General features: G+C 34.4%; 1 protein-coding gene across 1 annotated transcript in view; it reads left to right on the top strand.

The window, feature by feature from the left end:
* The window catches only part of LOC121407261 (protein O-glucosyltransferase 2-like), a 41,893-nt gene extending 29,340 nt beyond the window's left edge, over positions 1-12,553 (top strand). The window contains 5 exon segments of the mRNA XM_041598238.1: positions 1,609-1,846; positions 3,564-3,773; positions 8,103-8,192; positions 9,266-9,370; positions 10,027-12,553. Of these exon segments, the coding sequence (XP_041454172.1) occupies positions 1,609-1,846; positions 3,564-3,773; positions 8,103-8,192; positions 9,266-9,370; positions 10,027-10,044 (661 nt within the window). The 3' untranslated portion in view covers positions 10,045-12,553.
* Positions 12,554-16,529: the final 3,976 nt, after the last annotated feature.

The following is a 16,529-nucleotide window of genomic DNA, read 5'->3' as shown; positions in this document are numbered from 1 at the left end:
TTCCCCTTGTAGTATCTTTGTCTGATACCACATGGGTTAAATGCATTTAGTGAACTGTCAATTGGTTTAAACTTCTTTTGGTCTAATACCCAATTTTCTTGTAGTCTAGTGTCCAGATGGTATAATTTCCATTTCATCTTTAAGTTCTTACTATTTTGCTCTTTTTCAAATAATGGTTAGGTTTATGAATTATTTATCTAATCATTTAGTCTTGATAGTAGTAGACCAGGTGGATATTAGATGGAACAGGTAGGCCGAGACTAAGACTGTTCTTATTAGAGACCTTTCGTTTTCTGTGACGAGCCATGTGGACGTACAAGATTAAGGAATTTTTGGAGCGCTGTGCATGCGCGAAGTAATCTGTGATGAGCCCTCTCGTTCACTGCCCCAATCTGTGACTTGTATTTAAGGGTTTTGATGTTCGGTGTCATAGTGCTCAAACGAGCGCTAGTTCGTACATAATGATGATGATGTCATCCAAGCTTAGCAAAAATGAATGAAGCCGCCTTGATTCAGCAGGGTTGGTAAACTGCAAATTACTGCTTGTTACCAGCTTTTCCATTACATTTAGTGTGTCCTGTTTTCAGACACTACATATCCGATAGGTAATTGATGTTCTATTTCCAAACAACTGTGTATTATCGGCCTTTTGCGCAAGAGTGCAAATGTTGCACCCACAGTTGCCCCACTGGTTCGTAGCATGATGCTATGCCTGATTCTCCGGCCGAGCATCGGCCCACGGCCCACTCACTATCACGCTGGTATATGCTATGGCCTGCATGGTACGGGTACGTTGACTTAAATCGAAACTGTTTTCATCAGTGTATGAACATGATACTGAACGAGCGGTGTCACTACTTCTGGTGAACTAGGATTATATTGCAGTCGCAGACAATCGAAAGCTTTACCGTCCTAAAACTAGTTTACTGGAAACCAGTTGTGTAATGAGAACACTCAAAGCAGTCTAGTTTTCAAGATCGCTTTGCCTTGTCAAACTGATTTTAGCGTAAGAGAAGACAAAACCGTTCCTCAGGAAGCGATCTTCGCACATTTTGAACGTGCTGCTTCACACTCTGTTTAAAGAATGTCTACGTTGCTATTTTGAATTTCGTGTGAAACATGTCACCCCGCTGAGAGCATTTTCATAGCAACAAGATCACTTAATGTGAAGTGCTTTTGAAAACCACTTTTGGTTGATCAAATGGGAATGCTAGCAAAGCAATCTTTCAAACTGGTTTCCTGAACCGGTTTCCAGTTTGAACTAGTTGTAATACGTATCGTAAGAACAAGGTTTGACTGGTTGAATACAAATTGGGATAAGACCATGTGGGATGAAACCTGATGGAAAGTAGACGAAGCAGTGTAGACCAATTGGCAATTAATGCACCGGGGGCCTGTTTCACAAAGAGTTACAACGGTTGTAACTTTGCCATTATGGCAACTACCACAGTAATGTTGATTTTGATTGGTTGCTGAGCCCTGTTGCCATGGTAGTTGCTATATAATGGCAAAGTTACTACAGTTGTAACTCTTTATGAAACAGGGGGGGGGCTTGATCTTTCTCCAAGGATGTTGTTGACTGGAGTAACTCTTTTTTTTTTTTGACAGAGTATCTCTGGACATGCTCTCTGTCCAAGCCAACACTGGACCAAAATGGGAGAACAAGACAGAAAAAGCTTTCTGGAGGGGGCGGGACAGTCGTCGTGAGAGGCTTAACCTCGTCAAACTGTCCCGTAGACGTCCTGAGCTTCTTGACGCTGCTCTAACCAATTTCTTTTTCTTCCGGAATGAGGAGGCAGAGTTTGGACCCAAGGTCAAACATGTGTCCTTCTATGACTTCTTCAATGTAAGTCCAATATTTTATTGATATTTTGACTTTGAATTGAAAAATGCCATGTTTTTTCTTGTCAAAAGTTCTTCTTGTAAACATACCAGAAGGCCTATGTTTTTAGGAAACATGAGTAATTCGTTCCCTTTTTTCCTCATTTTCCTTTCCTGCTTTCCTTTCTGCTTCCATAATACTTCTTTTTATACACCTGTCCTACGGTACGTATTATGGTATCACGCTAGGTATCCGTCCGTCCGTTAACTTTTCCTTGTAAACGCGATAACTTCAGTTTGTCTTAACCTAAGCTCATATAACTTGGAGTGTATGATATTAGCATGGTACCCAGGAAGCCAATTTATTTTGAGGTCAAAAGGTCAAGGTCACACTAACATGTTTTCATGTTACCCTTCTGCAGTCCTTGTAAACACGATAACTTCAGTTTAACCATGGAGCTATTACAGAGAACCAAGGCTAATATAATTTGGTGTGTATAATGCTAGCATTGATCCCAGGAAGCCTATTGATTTTTAGGTAAAAAAGTCAAAGTTCAAGGTCACAGCTACATGTTGTAATATTACCCTTCTGCAGTCCTTGTAAATGTGATAACTTCAGTTTAAGGGTCAAGTCCACCTCAGAAAAATGTTGATTTGAATCAATAGAGAAATATCAGACAAGCACAATGCTGAAAATTTCATCAAAAGCGGATGTAAAATAAGAAAGTTATGACATTTCAAAGTTTTGCTTATTTTTAACAAAATAGTTATATGAACGAGCCAGTTTCCAAATGAGAGAGTCGATGATGTCACTCACTCACTATTTCTTTTTTTTTTATTGTTTGAATTATACAATATTTCAATTTTTAGGAATTTGACGATTAGGACCTTGTTGCACCCACAAATGTAATAACGCCCACAAATGTAATAACACTTTACCCACAAATGTAATAACGCCCACAAATGTAATAATACTTTACCCACAAATGTAATAATTTTTGATCGCCCACAAATGTAATAATGACTTTACCCACAAATGTCATAAATTTGAAGGGATTTTTGGCGAATCCGTTCTAAACTAAAATCCTATAGTAATGCGTTCATATAGCACAAAAGTGCAGTCTTTTTTTCAGACCGTTGACATGGAAGTTTAGTCATGGATACATAGTATCTCCAAGCATGGACCTAGTAGGTCCATGCTCCAAGGTTTAGAATTAGTGCAGATGAGAAGCAGATGGAAGTCTGCCATCAATAAACTTAGGGTTAAGTGTTTGACCCCTGTAACCCACTGAAGGGTCATCACACAAGTGCTTCTGTGGACTGACCTCATATATAGTTTGATGTCCCTTCATGGAAGTGATTGATGTAGGATCATATTGATGTAGTTGTGACCTGTTTTGGGTTCAGGTGGAAATGAAATTAATGTGTGAATATCACCATGTTCATCCAATGGAGTTAGCTGTTACCTTCCTGCTTATCCTGTATGGATATCATGTAGAGTTGACTTTCAAAATAGTAGTCTACTTTATTGATTACTTTCAACTCTTTCCATTGATTTTTTTTGTGTAATAATTTTTTTTCTTGATGATCCTGGTACACAACAGGTTTGTCCATTGTTAATTCTATGTCTGAAATGCAACAACTTTTTACACCATACCAGTCATTCCTGTTCACCTTCAACAATAAGCTCATCAGAACAAACATACTAACCAATAACTTTTTTTTACTTCAATCTTAAATAGTTCAAGTACCAGATCAATGTTGATGGCACAGTAGCGGCATACAGGCTCCCCTATCTGCTTGCAGGAGATAGTACCGTCTTCAAGCACGACTCCATCTACTATGAGCACTTCTATGCAGAGCTTGAACCCTGGGTCCACTACATTCCTTTTAAGCAGGACCTCAGTGACTTAGAGGAGAGGATTGAATGGGCAATGCAGAATGATGAGTCTGTGAGTAATTATGAAATTATTAATAATCTAAATTTTCATGATATTCCAGGGATCCCAACCCATCAGGGAAAATTATTTTCTTTTTTTTTTCCAGCCAAGGAAACAATCAGGGAATTTGATTTTTGAAAATACCTCAAATCAGAGAAATATGCCTCAAATGAGGGAAAAATCAGGGAATTTTGATCAGCTTAAAAGTCGAAAGGTAGTCAGACTCATATGAAAACAACATCCATTGAATGACTGACTACGGAGGTACTAATTAGTTTTACATTATTGTTTTTATACTGAAAATAATTCATGTAATTCATTGCAACAAGTTAGAAAACATTAGAAATTGGTAATGGGTTTAAATAATTATCAGGGAATTTTAAACTTCATCAGGGGAAAATTTTGTTTTCTTGAAAAGCTGGGAACCCTGTATTCTGTACTTGTATCATTATCACTTTACTGTATATGCTTCCAAAAAAACTTTGATATTTCTACCCTGGATTTAGCCACAGGCATTTCAAAGAATCAGTTCCTGCCACATAACTGATGTGAATATTTTTTCTGCAATAATTTGATTTAGAAAGCAGTCATTAATGAGAATGTCTTGATTCTTATCGTAAATTCTTCAATTATCTTCGATGTGGACTATATTGGCAGTTGCCCAAATTATTTTTTGGGCAACTGCCAATAAAAATCATATTTATGTCACAATCAATTTTACAGTGTAGTGATTTTACAGTATTTGCATTGATCTGTGTATTCAGACCGCCTTGATCACCAGAATACACATTAGATCATGAGAACTTGTTCATGCTCCAGAATACCTGATAATTATTTTCTGCATTCACACCTACTAAAAAAAAGAAGACTCTAGCAGGGTAAATTCTCAAAGTTGCAAGCATGTGCAGTATGGTCTGATTAGCAGGCAACGTAACTCACTAGCTCATGACGGCCACAGTATGCCCTGCTTCTTGCTGCGTTGAGGAAATTCTCATAATTTGCTTTCACACTGCATGAATACCTCCAACCTTGTGGGAAAAAAATCCCCCAACGAAAGTTCTCATCATTTTGACAAGTACATAGTATTTTCTTTCGGGAATATTACGAGTACTTTGCTTTGACACTGCCAAAACTGCCTGGTAGTGGTATTTTCTGATGAGTCCCAACGGAGGTTATAGGGTAAATTATTCCTGGTTTTCTTAAGAGGACAAGTCCACCCCAACAAAAAGTTGATTTGAATAAAAAGAGAAAAATCCAACAAGCATAACACTAAAAATTTTATCAAAATCGGATTTAAAATAAAGTTAGAAAGTAAGAAACATTTTGAAATTTTGCTTAATTTCACACAACAGTTATATGCACATCCTGGTCGGTATGCAAATGAGGGGACTGTTGATGTCACCCACTCACTATTTCTTTTGTATTCTTTTATGTGAAATATTCTTATTTTCTCCCCCTTGTCATGTGAAATTAAGTTTTATTCCTCCATGAACATGTGGAATTACGATTGTTTAACATGTGGTTCAGTCAAGTTTTACATTATTGTCAATTCTGTAAAAATTGAAATATTGTATGATTCAAACAATAAAAAACACAAAAGAGTGTTGTGATGGACATCATCGACTCTCTTATTTGCATATCACTGAGTTGTGCATATAACTGTTTTGAGACCAATCAGCGAAACTTTAAAATGTCATAACTTGATGAAATTTTGATGAAATTTTCAGTTTGATTTTTCTCTATTTATTCAAATCAATATTTTTCTGGGGTGGACTTGACCTGTAAATATGAGACAAATACACCTAGTCTACTGATTAGCTGACTTATTTACATTTATAGGAGATATACAGTGAGTGGGTATCATCATGATGTGAGAAAATGTATATTTGTCCAAAGGTGTGGTTGAATATTCAAACAAAGGTTTATTTCTTTTCAGAAACAGTGTGAGCGTAGGAATAAGAGATTAGGATTCTACTTTTGAAAATTTGATAAATGTTGTGATATGATTCAGGTATAATTTACTCAACCATAAACTTCAAGTAAATTCAAACGTGGGATTATTTTGTTCATCAATCAGTGTTGCCATAGTGAGATATAAGAATAATTTCAAGAGTGCAAAATCTTTAAAAGGGGGTGAATTATGGTGAATGCACTTTTATGTTCATACCAACTTCAATTTTTCTCAATGCATATTTGTGATCTTATTATACCATTTTCACAGATGATAAATTTTTGGTATATTTGTATTTTCCTACTGAATAGGCTCTGACGTATTGTCATGCTAGGTTGATTTCATAAATGAAAAGAGAAATTGCAAATGTAGGAAGATCAGTAGGTTAAACAAATAGGGTGTGGCTGCATGAAAAGAAACTTTTTGATAGAAACTTTTTGATCTTCGTGCTTTCTTTTATCAGATTAAAAGATTGATTATGAAGCGATGAAAGTCACCTTCATGAATATAATAAAGAAAATATGAAAGTGCACTATGCAGAATGATTCAAGGCTGTTCCTTGTCAACCATGTTTATCGTAAACATTGAATTATTTTGTTTCCGTAATGCTTAATTACCAGAGCATGACAAGCGCTAGAGGGAGGATGCAAAAACAAATTAATACAGCGTAATAACGTTACACTTAATGTCATTTCACTATTTATATAGTCAGGTTAGATTCGTAGAAAAAAAGAGATAGATAAAGGCCTGTGCACGTACATGTATGATGCATTAAAACTTTTTCTTTTGAGGCAGATCCCTGGATATAAGAGTCTAAAACCCTGTTCACATTTATTTTCCTGAAGAAGTTCCCGCTAAAACCATTTCACTGATCATTAAATCACGGGGCCCAATGAGCAATAAATTTTGATTGATTAATCACTTTGATTAAGACATGTAAATACTTCCTAAGTTGTTAGTTTTACAGAGTATTTGTATTATTACCACTATGTTTCGGACCCCCTACCATACAGCTAACTGTACCAATTTTATAGTCTGATGACTTGTAGTTCATGCATGCCGTTATATTGACTTGTTACAAGCATTGACATATTTTCATGCTAAATGATTTTACTTAAAGGCCAAGTCCACTCCAACAAGAATTCCGTTTGAATAAAATAACCCAAGAGGATAATCAGTTCAGTCACGTGTAGAAGCACTCATCTGAAAGTTTCATCAAGATTAGAAGATATATTTGAGGCTTTTAAGTTTGCTAAGTTTCACAAAATAGTTACATGCACTTTATATGTTATTTTCATTCAGATCAACTTACTATTTACGTGGACTTAGTCTTTTTTACGCCTGTCTAAAATTTTCAAATGTGAATTATATTGAGCTAGGCCTATTGTTCTCATATTCCAATCTGCTTATTTGTGAAAATCTGGAAATTTCCATCAATCAGATTTAGTTACATCTGGGTAATAGTTTTCCAATATCTTCTAAATATAGGTTATTGTATCATTTTTCATACAAATTATGACAAAGCTATACAGAGATAGTGTCCTAAAATTTTAGTCCCATTTTTTCCTTTAGAAATAGTTTATACGAAAATGAGAATTTTTGTCATGGGGTTTGACACAGGTAGATTAAGAAAGTTCATAAATTTTTGCCCTTAAAAATCAGATTTTAGATGAAATCCTGTGTTTTTTCAAAAGGATAAGAGTATTGTGGTATATAGGCCTATATATTTCTAACAAAGAAAATCTTAAACTTCAAAATTTGTATGTCACCTAACTTAATCCAGGCTTTAAGAAAAGGAGAATGCTTGCAAGTAGAATAGGACTGAAAGAGATAGGCCTATTTCCAAAATTGCAAATAGGCGTTATTAAATATTATTTCATTCATTTTTTTTCTTTTTGACAGACAAAAGGAAAGAGGTTATTTAGGTCAACAGATAGAAATGTTTTTTGTCAAAGTGGGTGGTGAGTTATTTGAACAGATTATTTGTTTTAAGAGATATTTTTTGAGGTAATAGAGCTTTTGGGTCAAGGGCACGTTTATCTTTAAGAATCTTTATTTAGACCAACCTTTGTGGGTTTAGTTCTCCTCTTTTTCAATTTCAAGTTCTGCTCTTTTTTCCCATGATGAAAATATCACGTTTTTCAAAGTCTTGAAAAAAGTCATGGACTTTTCATGACAGTGAATGACGTCAAGAAGATTAGCTTGAAACCCTGTCCCTATGTAAATAGTTTGTTTCCCACGAAAAGTATTCCCCATCCTCACAAAAGTGAACTTTTTTGTATGAAGATCACCTGCTCATAAAGACTGGTTTTCTTGTCCCACTTTGGTGCTCTTTACAGACAGGTTTCAATGTATTTTGAATATTTCTTTATATTATTATTTCAATACAGGCAAGGACAATAGCTGAGAATGGGAAGAACTATGTGCGAGAGAACCTTACATCCAACAATGTCTACTGTTATTATTTAAAAGTTTTAGAGGTAAGGACACATAAAGACAAAAATGATTTCTTTCAACAAGGGGACCCTGTCCCTTGAAATAAACGTGACAAAAAACTAAGTTCCCCCTGAATGAAAATGGCTAATTTTCATACTGAAATATATTGAGCCATATGACTTGGCTACATGCTCATTGGCTATTTTTTTGGGCAAAAAAGAGAAATTTATCTGCTTGGTCATTCTTGAGTGAGCACACATGGAACACAACACAAAAAACTTTAGTATAGAGGCAATCATTGTACAGAATTCATTTGTGGGTTTATGTTTGGTCCTGAAAGAACCAAATTAGATGTTTTGACAAGGATGGGAAGGCAGGGTAAGTTGAGCCACCATCCCCAGTCCATTAATGAATGAGTCACACATTGTGGTGGTGCCATATATTGATGACCCATTGCATTACCCCTAACCCCACCACATTGTTTTCAATGTTGAAACGAAAACAAAAAATTTTACAGAGGGAAAAATACAAATTTCATTAAAAAAAGTCAAAAAGAGTGTGAAATTGATAAACACTTTTTACCCACAAGCATTAATTATTTTATTGTATGCTGTGTTGTCAATTATTGTATGCTATGTTTATGGAGCTTTGTGGCCCAGTGGATTAGTCATCTGACTTTGAAACAGAGGGTCATGGGTTCAAATCCCAGCCATGGCATAATTACCTTCTGAAAGAAATTTATCCACACTGTGCTGCACTCAACCCAGTAAAGCCGGGATAGTAATAATAATAGTAATATCGCGCCTCAGAATAGAATATTTCTAGATAGATGGCACTATATAAATGCTTATTATCATTATTATTTATGTTGTCAATTATTGTATGCTGTGTTGTCAGTTGTTGAATGCATTGTTGTTGGTTCTTGTATGTCGATTGTTGTCTACCATTTGTCATTTGCATGCTGTGTAGTCGATTGTTGAATCTATGTAGCAACATGCATGTTTGCCCTGATACCAAAAGCAGTGTCATACATTCTGAAATGTGGTGCTTATATAGTGTAAATACTGATATCATTGTGATAATGTTTGTGACATCGTTTGTTTCTTGATCTTCGCAGGAATATGCATCAAGGCAAGTTGGTGAACCTAGAATCCATGAAGGCATGGAGCTTGTGGAGCATCCATCAGAAAATAGTGGTTGTGACTGCCCTAATCAATCAACGGTATGTTCTTTTCATTCTTTTCATATCACATAAAGATTTTAAAGGGATAAATGAACCTTTTCAGTATCAAAATCGTTTCTGATGGAATGAAGGGTATGTTGTATCTCTACCTAATTTTTTATCTTGTAGATCTATACATAGAAATTCAAGAAAATCAAATGGAATGCCTTTCCAGACATGATGTTTAACTGATGAGATGAGACGATAGCGAAGTGGATCTACACTCTGACTCATTGTACCATGTTAATTGAATAATGTATTTAGAAGTTTATATATTTGTAATTATCTATTTTCATGAACAAATATAAAATTTGTCCAACAGATATTTATTTCTTATCTATAGTTTTCATGATTCTGTGTAAGTTTCGTTTAATTCTGTGAATATTTTGTTTTTTGTTGTTACCATTACCAGACTTAACTTTAATATGTATCTGGATGACCATTTGGATTATAAAACTCTAGCCACCCCTGTAAGACCTACAGGATTGCAATTATATGATTAGCAGCTGAATTAGTGATTTTGAATTTTTTATTCTTTAAAGTGGCATTTTTAATTATTCTTAAATAGAATATTGGTAATAAGATTATTAGATTGTCCATTTGACAGAGTGATCTGAATAATTCAATCTTTTCTTTACTTCATTCTATTCTTACAGAGACACACCGAATTATAATAGGATCTTTAGCTGAGATTAATCTTCGTAGTAGTGCCATTGGTCCATTGTTCCTGGAGCCACAGAGGATATGCCATTCACTGGGAGTATTTCATAATATGATTTGTCTGTGATTTTTCACTGACTAGTTTGCTCTCAGCAAATCAGATGCAAGAATTTCAGTAGCTTATAACAGTTGTCAGTGAAAATCACAAGACTATCTGTTTGATAAAATATCCCCTTTGTCAACGCCACAAAGATAGAAGAGACATCCATTTGGGCGGTGCTTGACAGTGGGGCCTGCTTTAGCCACCCTCTGTGTAGAAGGACCACCTGTCTAGAATGGCTTCCTAGTTTGATTTCCATTGAAAATTATACCTCATTCAAACATTTTTTTGCAGGAACATGTTCATGAAGCCAGTTTTTGTTTCTCTTGGGTTGTTTCTATATACAGGTTTTGTGCTTACACAGTGCATCCCACAAAAAACAACGTCCTAGAATTATTGATGATTTATCATAACTACAAGTATAAAAGAAAAATTACCCATCATTGTAAAGCTTAGAATCTTTTATGTGCTGTAAATAAGACGATTCTTCATGCATGAGTGAGAAAGATTAGTGAAAAAAAGAAGTTTTGGTATTAATGATTAAAATATGATATATCATCGATAATTCTCGTTGTTGTCATTTTTTTCTGGGACGCTCTATATACAGAAGCAATATCCAAGTTTCTGAGCACTTAATATGTTTAGCTTTCATTAACAAGACGTTGGCTAGTAATAGTTTGGTAGCTGTTACAGACAAGGTAAATTGTATATTTCATCTCAAGTGGTGGCAGTTTGTTATCTTTGCCAAAAATTATTTAGATACTCATAAATGTCCCCAAAACTCATTAATGTATTTTACATAGGGGTCATATTTTCTTTTGCAAAATTGGTTCCTTTTGCAAGATCGTGTATAGATTTGTTATAACCTGGATATTGGAAAATAGTTTATAGTTGTATTTCAATGGGTGAAGCCATAAATATCGTAATAAAAAAATTTTATTGCTTAGAAAATAGGGGACTTACAGCTGTTAGTCCACATCGAGGAAACTAAGTAGTATTATAAAGGATGGAATTTTCAATTCACCCCAATCGTGACGATTTGAGGGATTTTTTTTGTCTCTGCAGGAAGGAAAAGACTAGTTCTTTCATTTACTGTACAATTCCAAATTTCTGGAGGCTTGTCCTTGTAACCCCCCCCCCCCCACATGTTGTTTGCATTAGTTTATCTTTGTTCCTTGATTTGCAAAAGTGTCTAAGATAAAAAAAAGTCAGATTATTTTGCCAACATAAGAGATTCACCGGAACAACACTATCCAAATTCACCAAGATACATGTAGGTTAAGTTTAATCCTGGTTTATATTTAGCTGTAATAAACGGGTGCCTTTTGAGTTGGTATGTGGAGAAAATCCGTAACGATTGAATGAATGGTTTTTATACAGAGCACTAAGTTCACACTGTTTGTTAGGTCATTAGTCCAGTTCATTGAAATGAATCTTTAAATAGACTAACCGCAAATTGAATTGTGTTTCATTAATAGTGCCACTTCCCCCGAAACTAACATTCATTCAATATTGTATTTTTTTTTCATTTTAAATACTTTATAAAGTATGTTCACTTTCCTCCACAATTTGCAAAGTGTGTTTAGTCCCCCCCCCCCCATTGTAATTTTTTGTTCTTGTAGGTCAAGACTATATTTTATATACATTTAGTTGTTTATATAAAGCTGAATTGTAAATGGAGGCTGAGTTTTATCTTGTGTTCTTCCTCAAATAATTTATTTTTTGTAGCACTGATTATTTATAATAAATCTTTGATGCATTATTAGCTGCTTAAATAGTAATTTCAAAGGATATTTTTTTAAGTTAGCAATTTACATCATAACCAGAAGATACTGTTGTTTTTTCTACTTCGTTATGTCTTATGCTGTATAAGTTTTTGCTCCTATGATGTTTAAATGGCAGCAAACTCAGTGTTTAAAATCCCTTTATGATTTTATATACGCAATAGGTTAATGGAACAACATTAGTCTGTTTTGCCTAGATTGCAATTTGGAAGAGGTGCAATTTATGTGTGAAAAACAAGTTTGAATTATTCTTTTGTGGATTGTGTTGAATTTCTCACAGATTTATTCCTCTGTTTCTCTTAATGCCTCAAAAATGACTACTGCACACATTACATCTGGTCCGTGATTTGATTTGGATATATTTTGATCGTTCATATTTTGAATAATTTCCTCATGAATAAACATCCAAAATGTATTTTTTTTTCGAAGTTCAGTAAAACTATTAGAATGCTATTATCAGAATATTAATTACTTAACTTGCGTTATGTTGAGAGTAATGTCTGTATCAGCATAAAATTGTACTCCTAATGGGATTGCTATGACATCATGATGATAATGAATAGAATATCTCTCATATTTATAGGGAGGAACAAAATAACTAAATATGTGTTATCAGTTGCTCACTGTGTATTCAAAATTTTGAACAGTTGTATTTCCCTTGTTTTAATTTTCACATGCAATATAACATTTTATTCCCAAATCTGGTAGGCTGCGCAATGACCGTAAAGAAAACAAAAACAGCAAACAACAAAAGTATGTGAAGAGCTACATGTTCAGCACACTCTTGTTTCTTCTAATTTGAAGAAGATGGAAAATCAGCAACGGTTATTTTTATATTACATACTTGTGTGCCTGAACATGAATACATACATTAATGCCTTTAACCTAAGCAAATAAGAGGTGTAATAATCACATAACTGCAATGTTGAAGCCTGTCAAATTCTTTGTAAATGTTCACTAATGTGAATCGAACATTCCAAACCTGTGTGAAAATCTTTTTTCATCTCTTGATTCTTTGTGAAAATCTGTGTTCTACATTTGAGGATATTTAGAATCATCTTTTAGACACTTCCCTTACAAATTTTGTGATTGCTAATCAGAAACACACAGAGATTGTCTCCTAAAATTTTCGGCTGATTCAAAGCTTAGTAAACCATTTATACTGAATAGAGAATTATTGTATCATTTTCATTATGGTTGAAAATCTATTTTCATGTAAAATTTTAAAATACACCCACTTACAAATTGCTTTTTATCATATCAGGACCCACATAATCATATAATGAAGTACTACACTGAAAAATTGACCAACACTTTTGGGGAGTTGATAACACATTAATATAGGCATTTGAAGCTGCGTAAAGCAAGATTTTAACCAAAGACAGTGACTGAATTATGTGCTTAAGAGATAAATGTACATAGATATACAGTATATAAAAATATATCAACTCACACTATCACTCTACAACTTCATAAATAATTATTTTACTAAAATATATTTCATGATTCTGTTTAATTCCAATTATTCTTGCCAATAATGTGAGGTATAACCTTGAAGGCACCTTCCAACAGCTTGAAAGAACCTAAACAAAATTGAAAAGCAACTAAAGATGGGGGAAATTACCCCCACAAAACTATTTTGTTCAAATTGTATCATCACTATGTTATTGCCATTTCCTCCTGCACTGTTAATTCTAACCTCCTTTCTTTTTATTTCTTTTTCGTTTTGTGCTTTCAGTCAGCAGTGACTATTTGTACCACACACTATAAATTCAGATTACCCAGTTGTTGGTCCAGACAACATTGTAATTTTAAGAACTTTGCAATCAATATTTCATCATTTGATGGAAAACGATATCAGACAAAATTACAAAGCACAAATATTCACTTTTTTTTTTTTTGGGGGGGGGGGCTATTTAATGCAGGAATTTTGAGAAAATCCAGAGCAAAAGATTATGTTTTTATCTGCTTTAGTGTCTGGACTTTGGACCCTCCATCCTACATTTAAAAGTGATAAAACATTTATTTGTGCCATTTTTCCTCTACAAATGGAACAAAAAATCAAATTCATAACCTGGAAATAAAACAAATAATGTATCCTTTATGTGTATAAACCTATGGAATCCCAACCTTCCTGTGATGTCATGTAATTCAGGCTGTTAAGAAGCTCCATCAAGCCTTTTCATCAAAACTAATTAATTTGATTTTTCTTAAGCAAAATGCTCAGCTGTCAATTAGTGAAATAAGCATAAAACTTACATTTTGTACTTTGTAACTTATATATTTCTCATTTGTCAATTTCACCTTATCTTCCGGACTGGGTCTTTAATGTAAATTCATAATAGTGCAACATTTTTATGCAAGATGTATATATTTTCTTGTAAATACATAATAAAAATTTTGATAATTGTGATGAAATTGCTCAGTTCAAATCATGAAACTTCTCTTCACTAAAGTTTGCTTCAGTTTATACCAAATTTATTTTTTTAAATGGCATTACTTCTCATACCTGCATGTATTATGTTAGAAAAATAGTGTAAACCTATATATGTCATGTTTAAACCATTCATCATTATATTGCTGTAGCCTAAGTGATAGCATATGAGTGCAATTTCATTTAATATGTTTGGTGACTGGGTAGGCTTTTAAGATTTCTTTTTTTTAAAGATGTTTTATATAGCAAAGTGCAACATCATATAACCAGAGGATGATACAAAATTCCTATTCTATTTTTCCCATCATTTTTTGTTGTTAAATTGGATGCTACATCACACCAACGAAACTGACTTCAGTTCAATCAATGTCATTTGAAATGTTGTAGCTTTGAATGGTCTTGAGTCTTTTTTTTTTGGTGTGGCTATGAAATAATGCACTCTATATGGATCAAACTAATTTATAAATACCTTTGTTTAACTATATTTATTTTCAGGGATTTGACTTATAGCCAAAAATTTGTAGTATTATCAGCTTTCTCAATTGTAGTTTACCCAATACTTCAGAAATTCCTTTGTAATTTTTTTTGTTCTCTTTATTTATTAATATCAAATCATTGTGCAGACAGTTAAACTTATGTGCAAGAAATCCTCTTCATTAATATGAAATGAAAGTTCATATTCACCTCATATCTTGCAAGAATGATACCATAAGTTTGATTTATGATATCTTCATTGATGAATGTTTATGTCATCCACAAGGCTATATCAATTTGCACTTTGATAGTGTTGACATTTTAAATGCACTTGTCTGGATCTTATTGCATCAAGACTTATTCATATGTTAACTTTACCATTATGATAATTTACAATATTAACAAGACTCAGCAGCCAGTTGTAACCAAGGATTCCAACCGTACTGGCAAAGTGATTATTGTTCTGATATTAGAAGTTGTTGATAGAACATGATGTTGAAGTGTGTATAAGCTATCACAGGCCATCAGGGTATAGTTTTCATATTTTTTTATTTTCAATATCTAATTTGAAGGTAAGAATTAAAACAGGTATTGTTACCTGTTGAGTCAAATACATTGAGGTCAAAGAAATGTGTTGACTCAGGAGAAATTTGATATTCATTTAAAATGTATTATTTTCATATCTGGGAGTGTTTTACGAAGTAAGACCTAAAGTGGTGCTTAATACCCACCTTCTTCAAACAGAAGAAAATGAAAAGCTATGTTTTGAAATAGTGAATTACAATGTGTATTTTGTTTGTTCTTGTTGAAAGAACCATATTTATCACAAAGCATGCTGCAGGGATGTAAATTATCAACACCAAGAGATTCTTTAAATTAACTTGCCCAAGTAAATGCAATCTGAACATTTCCAAAGTTTAAATGTCTGTCAACTGCTTGATACATAATTCATCTTTCAAGTGAATTATAGCATCAAATAAATGTACAGTTTGTTTCTTGGCTAGTGTCATTAAATGGGATGTCACGACATATGCTCCTGCGGCAATTGCTCTAGGCTTGCTTTCGTCTAAGATATAGGGTTAGGGTTGCAATAGGGTTTTATGTTAGGTTTATGGTAGGGTATAGTCCGGGGGGGGGGGGGCACTCGACCAAAAAAGTGGTGGGGGTGTGCCGCGGGCGAAACAAAAAACGGGGGCCTTGGAGCGGGCTTATTGTAAAAAGGAGTGTCCTCGGAACGGGCTTCGGAACGACAAATGTTTGTGAAAACGGGGGTCCTTGGAACGGATCGCCAGCGTGTGAGTGCGTATGCATCCCTATGGAATGGTCATGCATGCATGATACAGCTAGCGCGGCCTCCGCCGGGTGAGCTCTGCGGCCGCTTTTCACCAAAATGGCAGCTCATTGTAGCAGATCGATGCGATCGGAGCAGCGTAACGAAAAATATGCGAAGCTTTGGAGCGGATTTCTCTCTTCTTTTTTCTCGATAAGAAGAAAATGATATGCCTTGGAGCGGCTTTCTTTGTTCTTTTTCTCAACAAGACAAAAATGCTATGCCTCGGAACGGAAATTTGAGTGTAAAAATGGGGGTCCCTTCCGCGGCACATACCCACTATGCATTATATACTGAGTGCCCCCCCCCCCCCAGGTATAGTGTTAAACCAAGGGTTGAAGTTGGTCATTCCATTAGTGTGGAATTTAGAGCAGAGC

Source organism: Lytechinus variegatus, chromosome 2 (genome assembly GCF_018143015.1).
Source record: "Lytechinus variegatus isolate NC3 chromosome 2, Lvar_3.0, whole genome shotgun sequence".
NCBI classification, from domain to species: Eukaryota; Metazoa; Echinodermata; class Echinoidea; order Temnopleuroida; family Toxopneustidae; genus Lytechinus; species Lytechinus variegatus.
The sequence above is the reverse complement of the archived record's forward strand: the minus strand, read 5'-3'. Positions and strand labels throughout refer to the sequence as shown.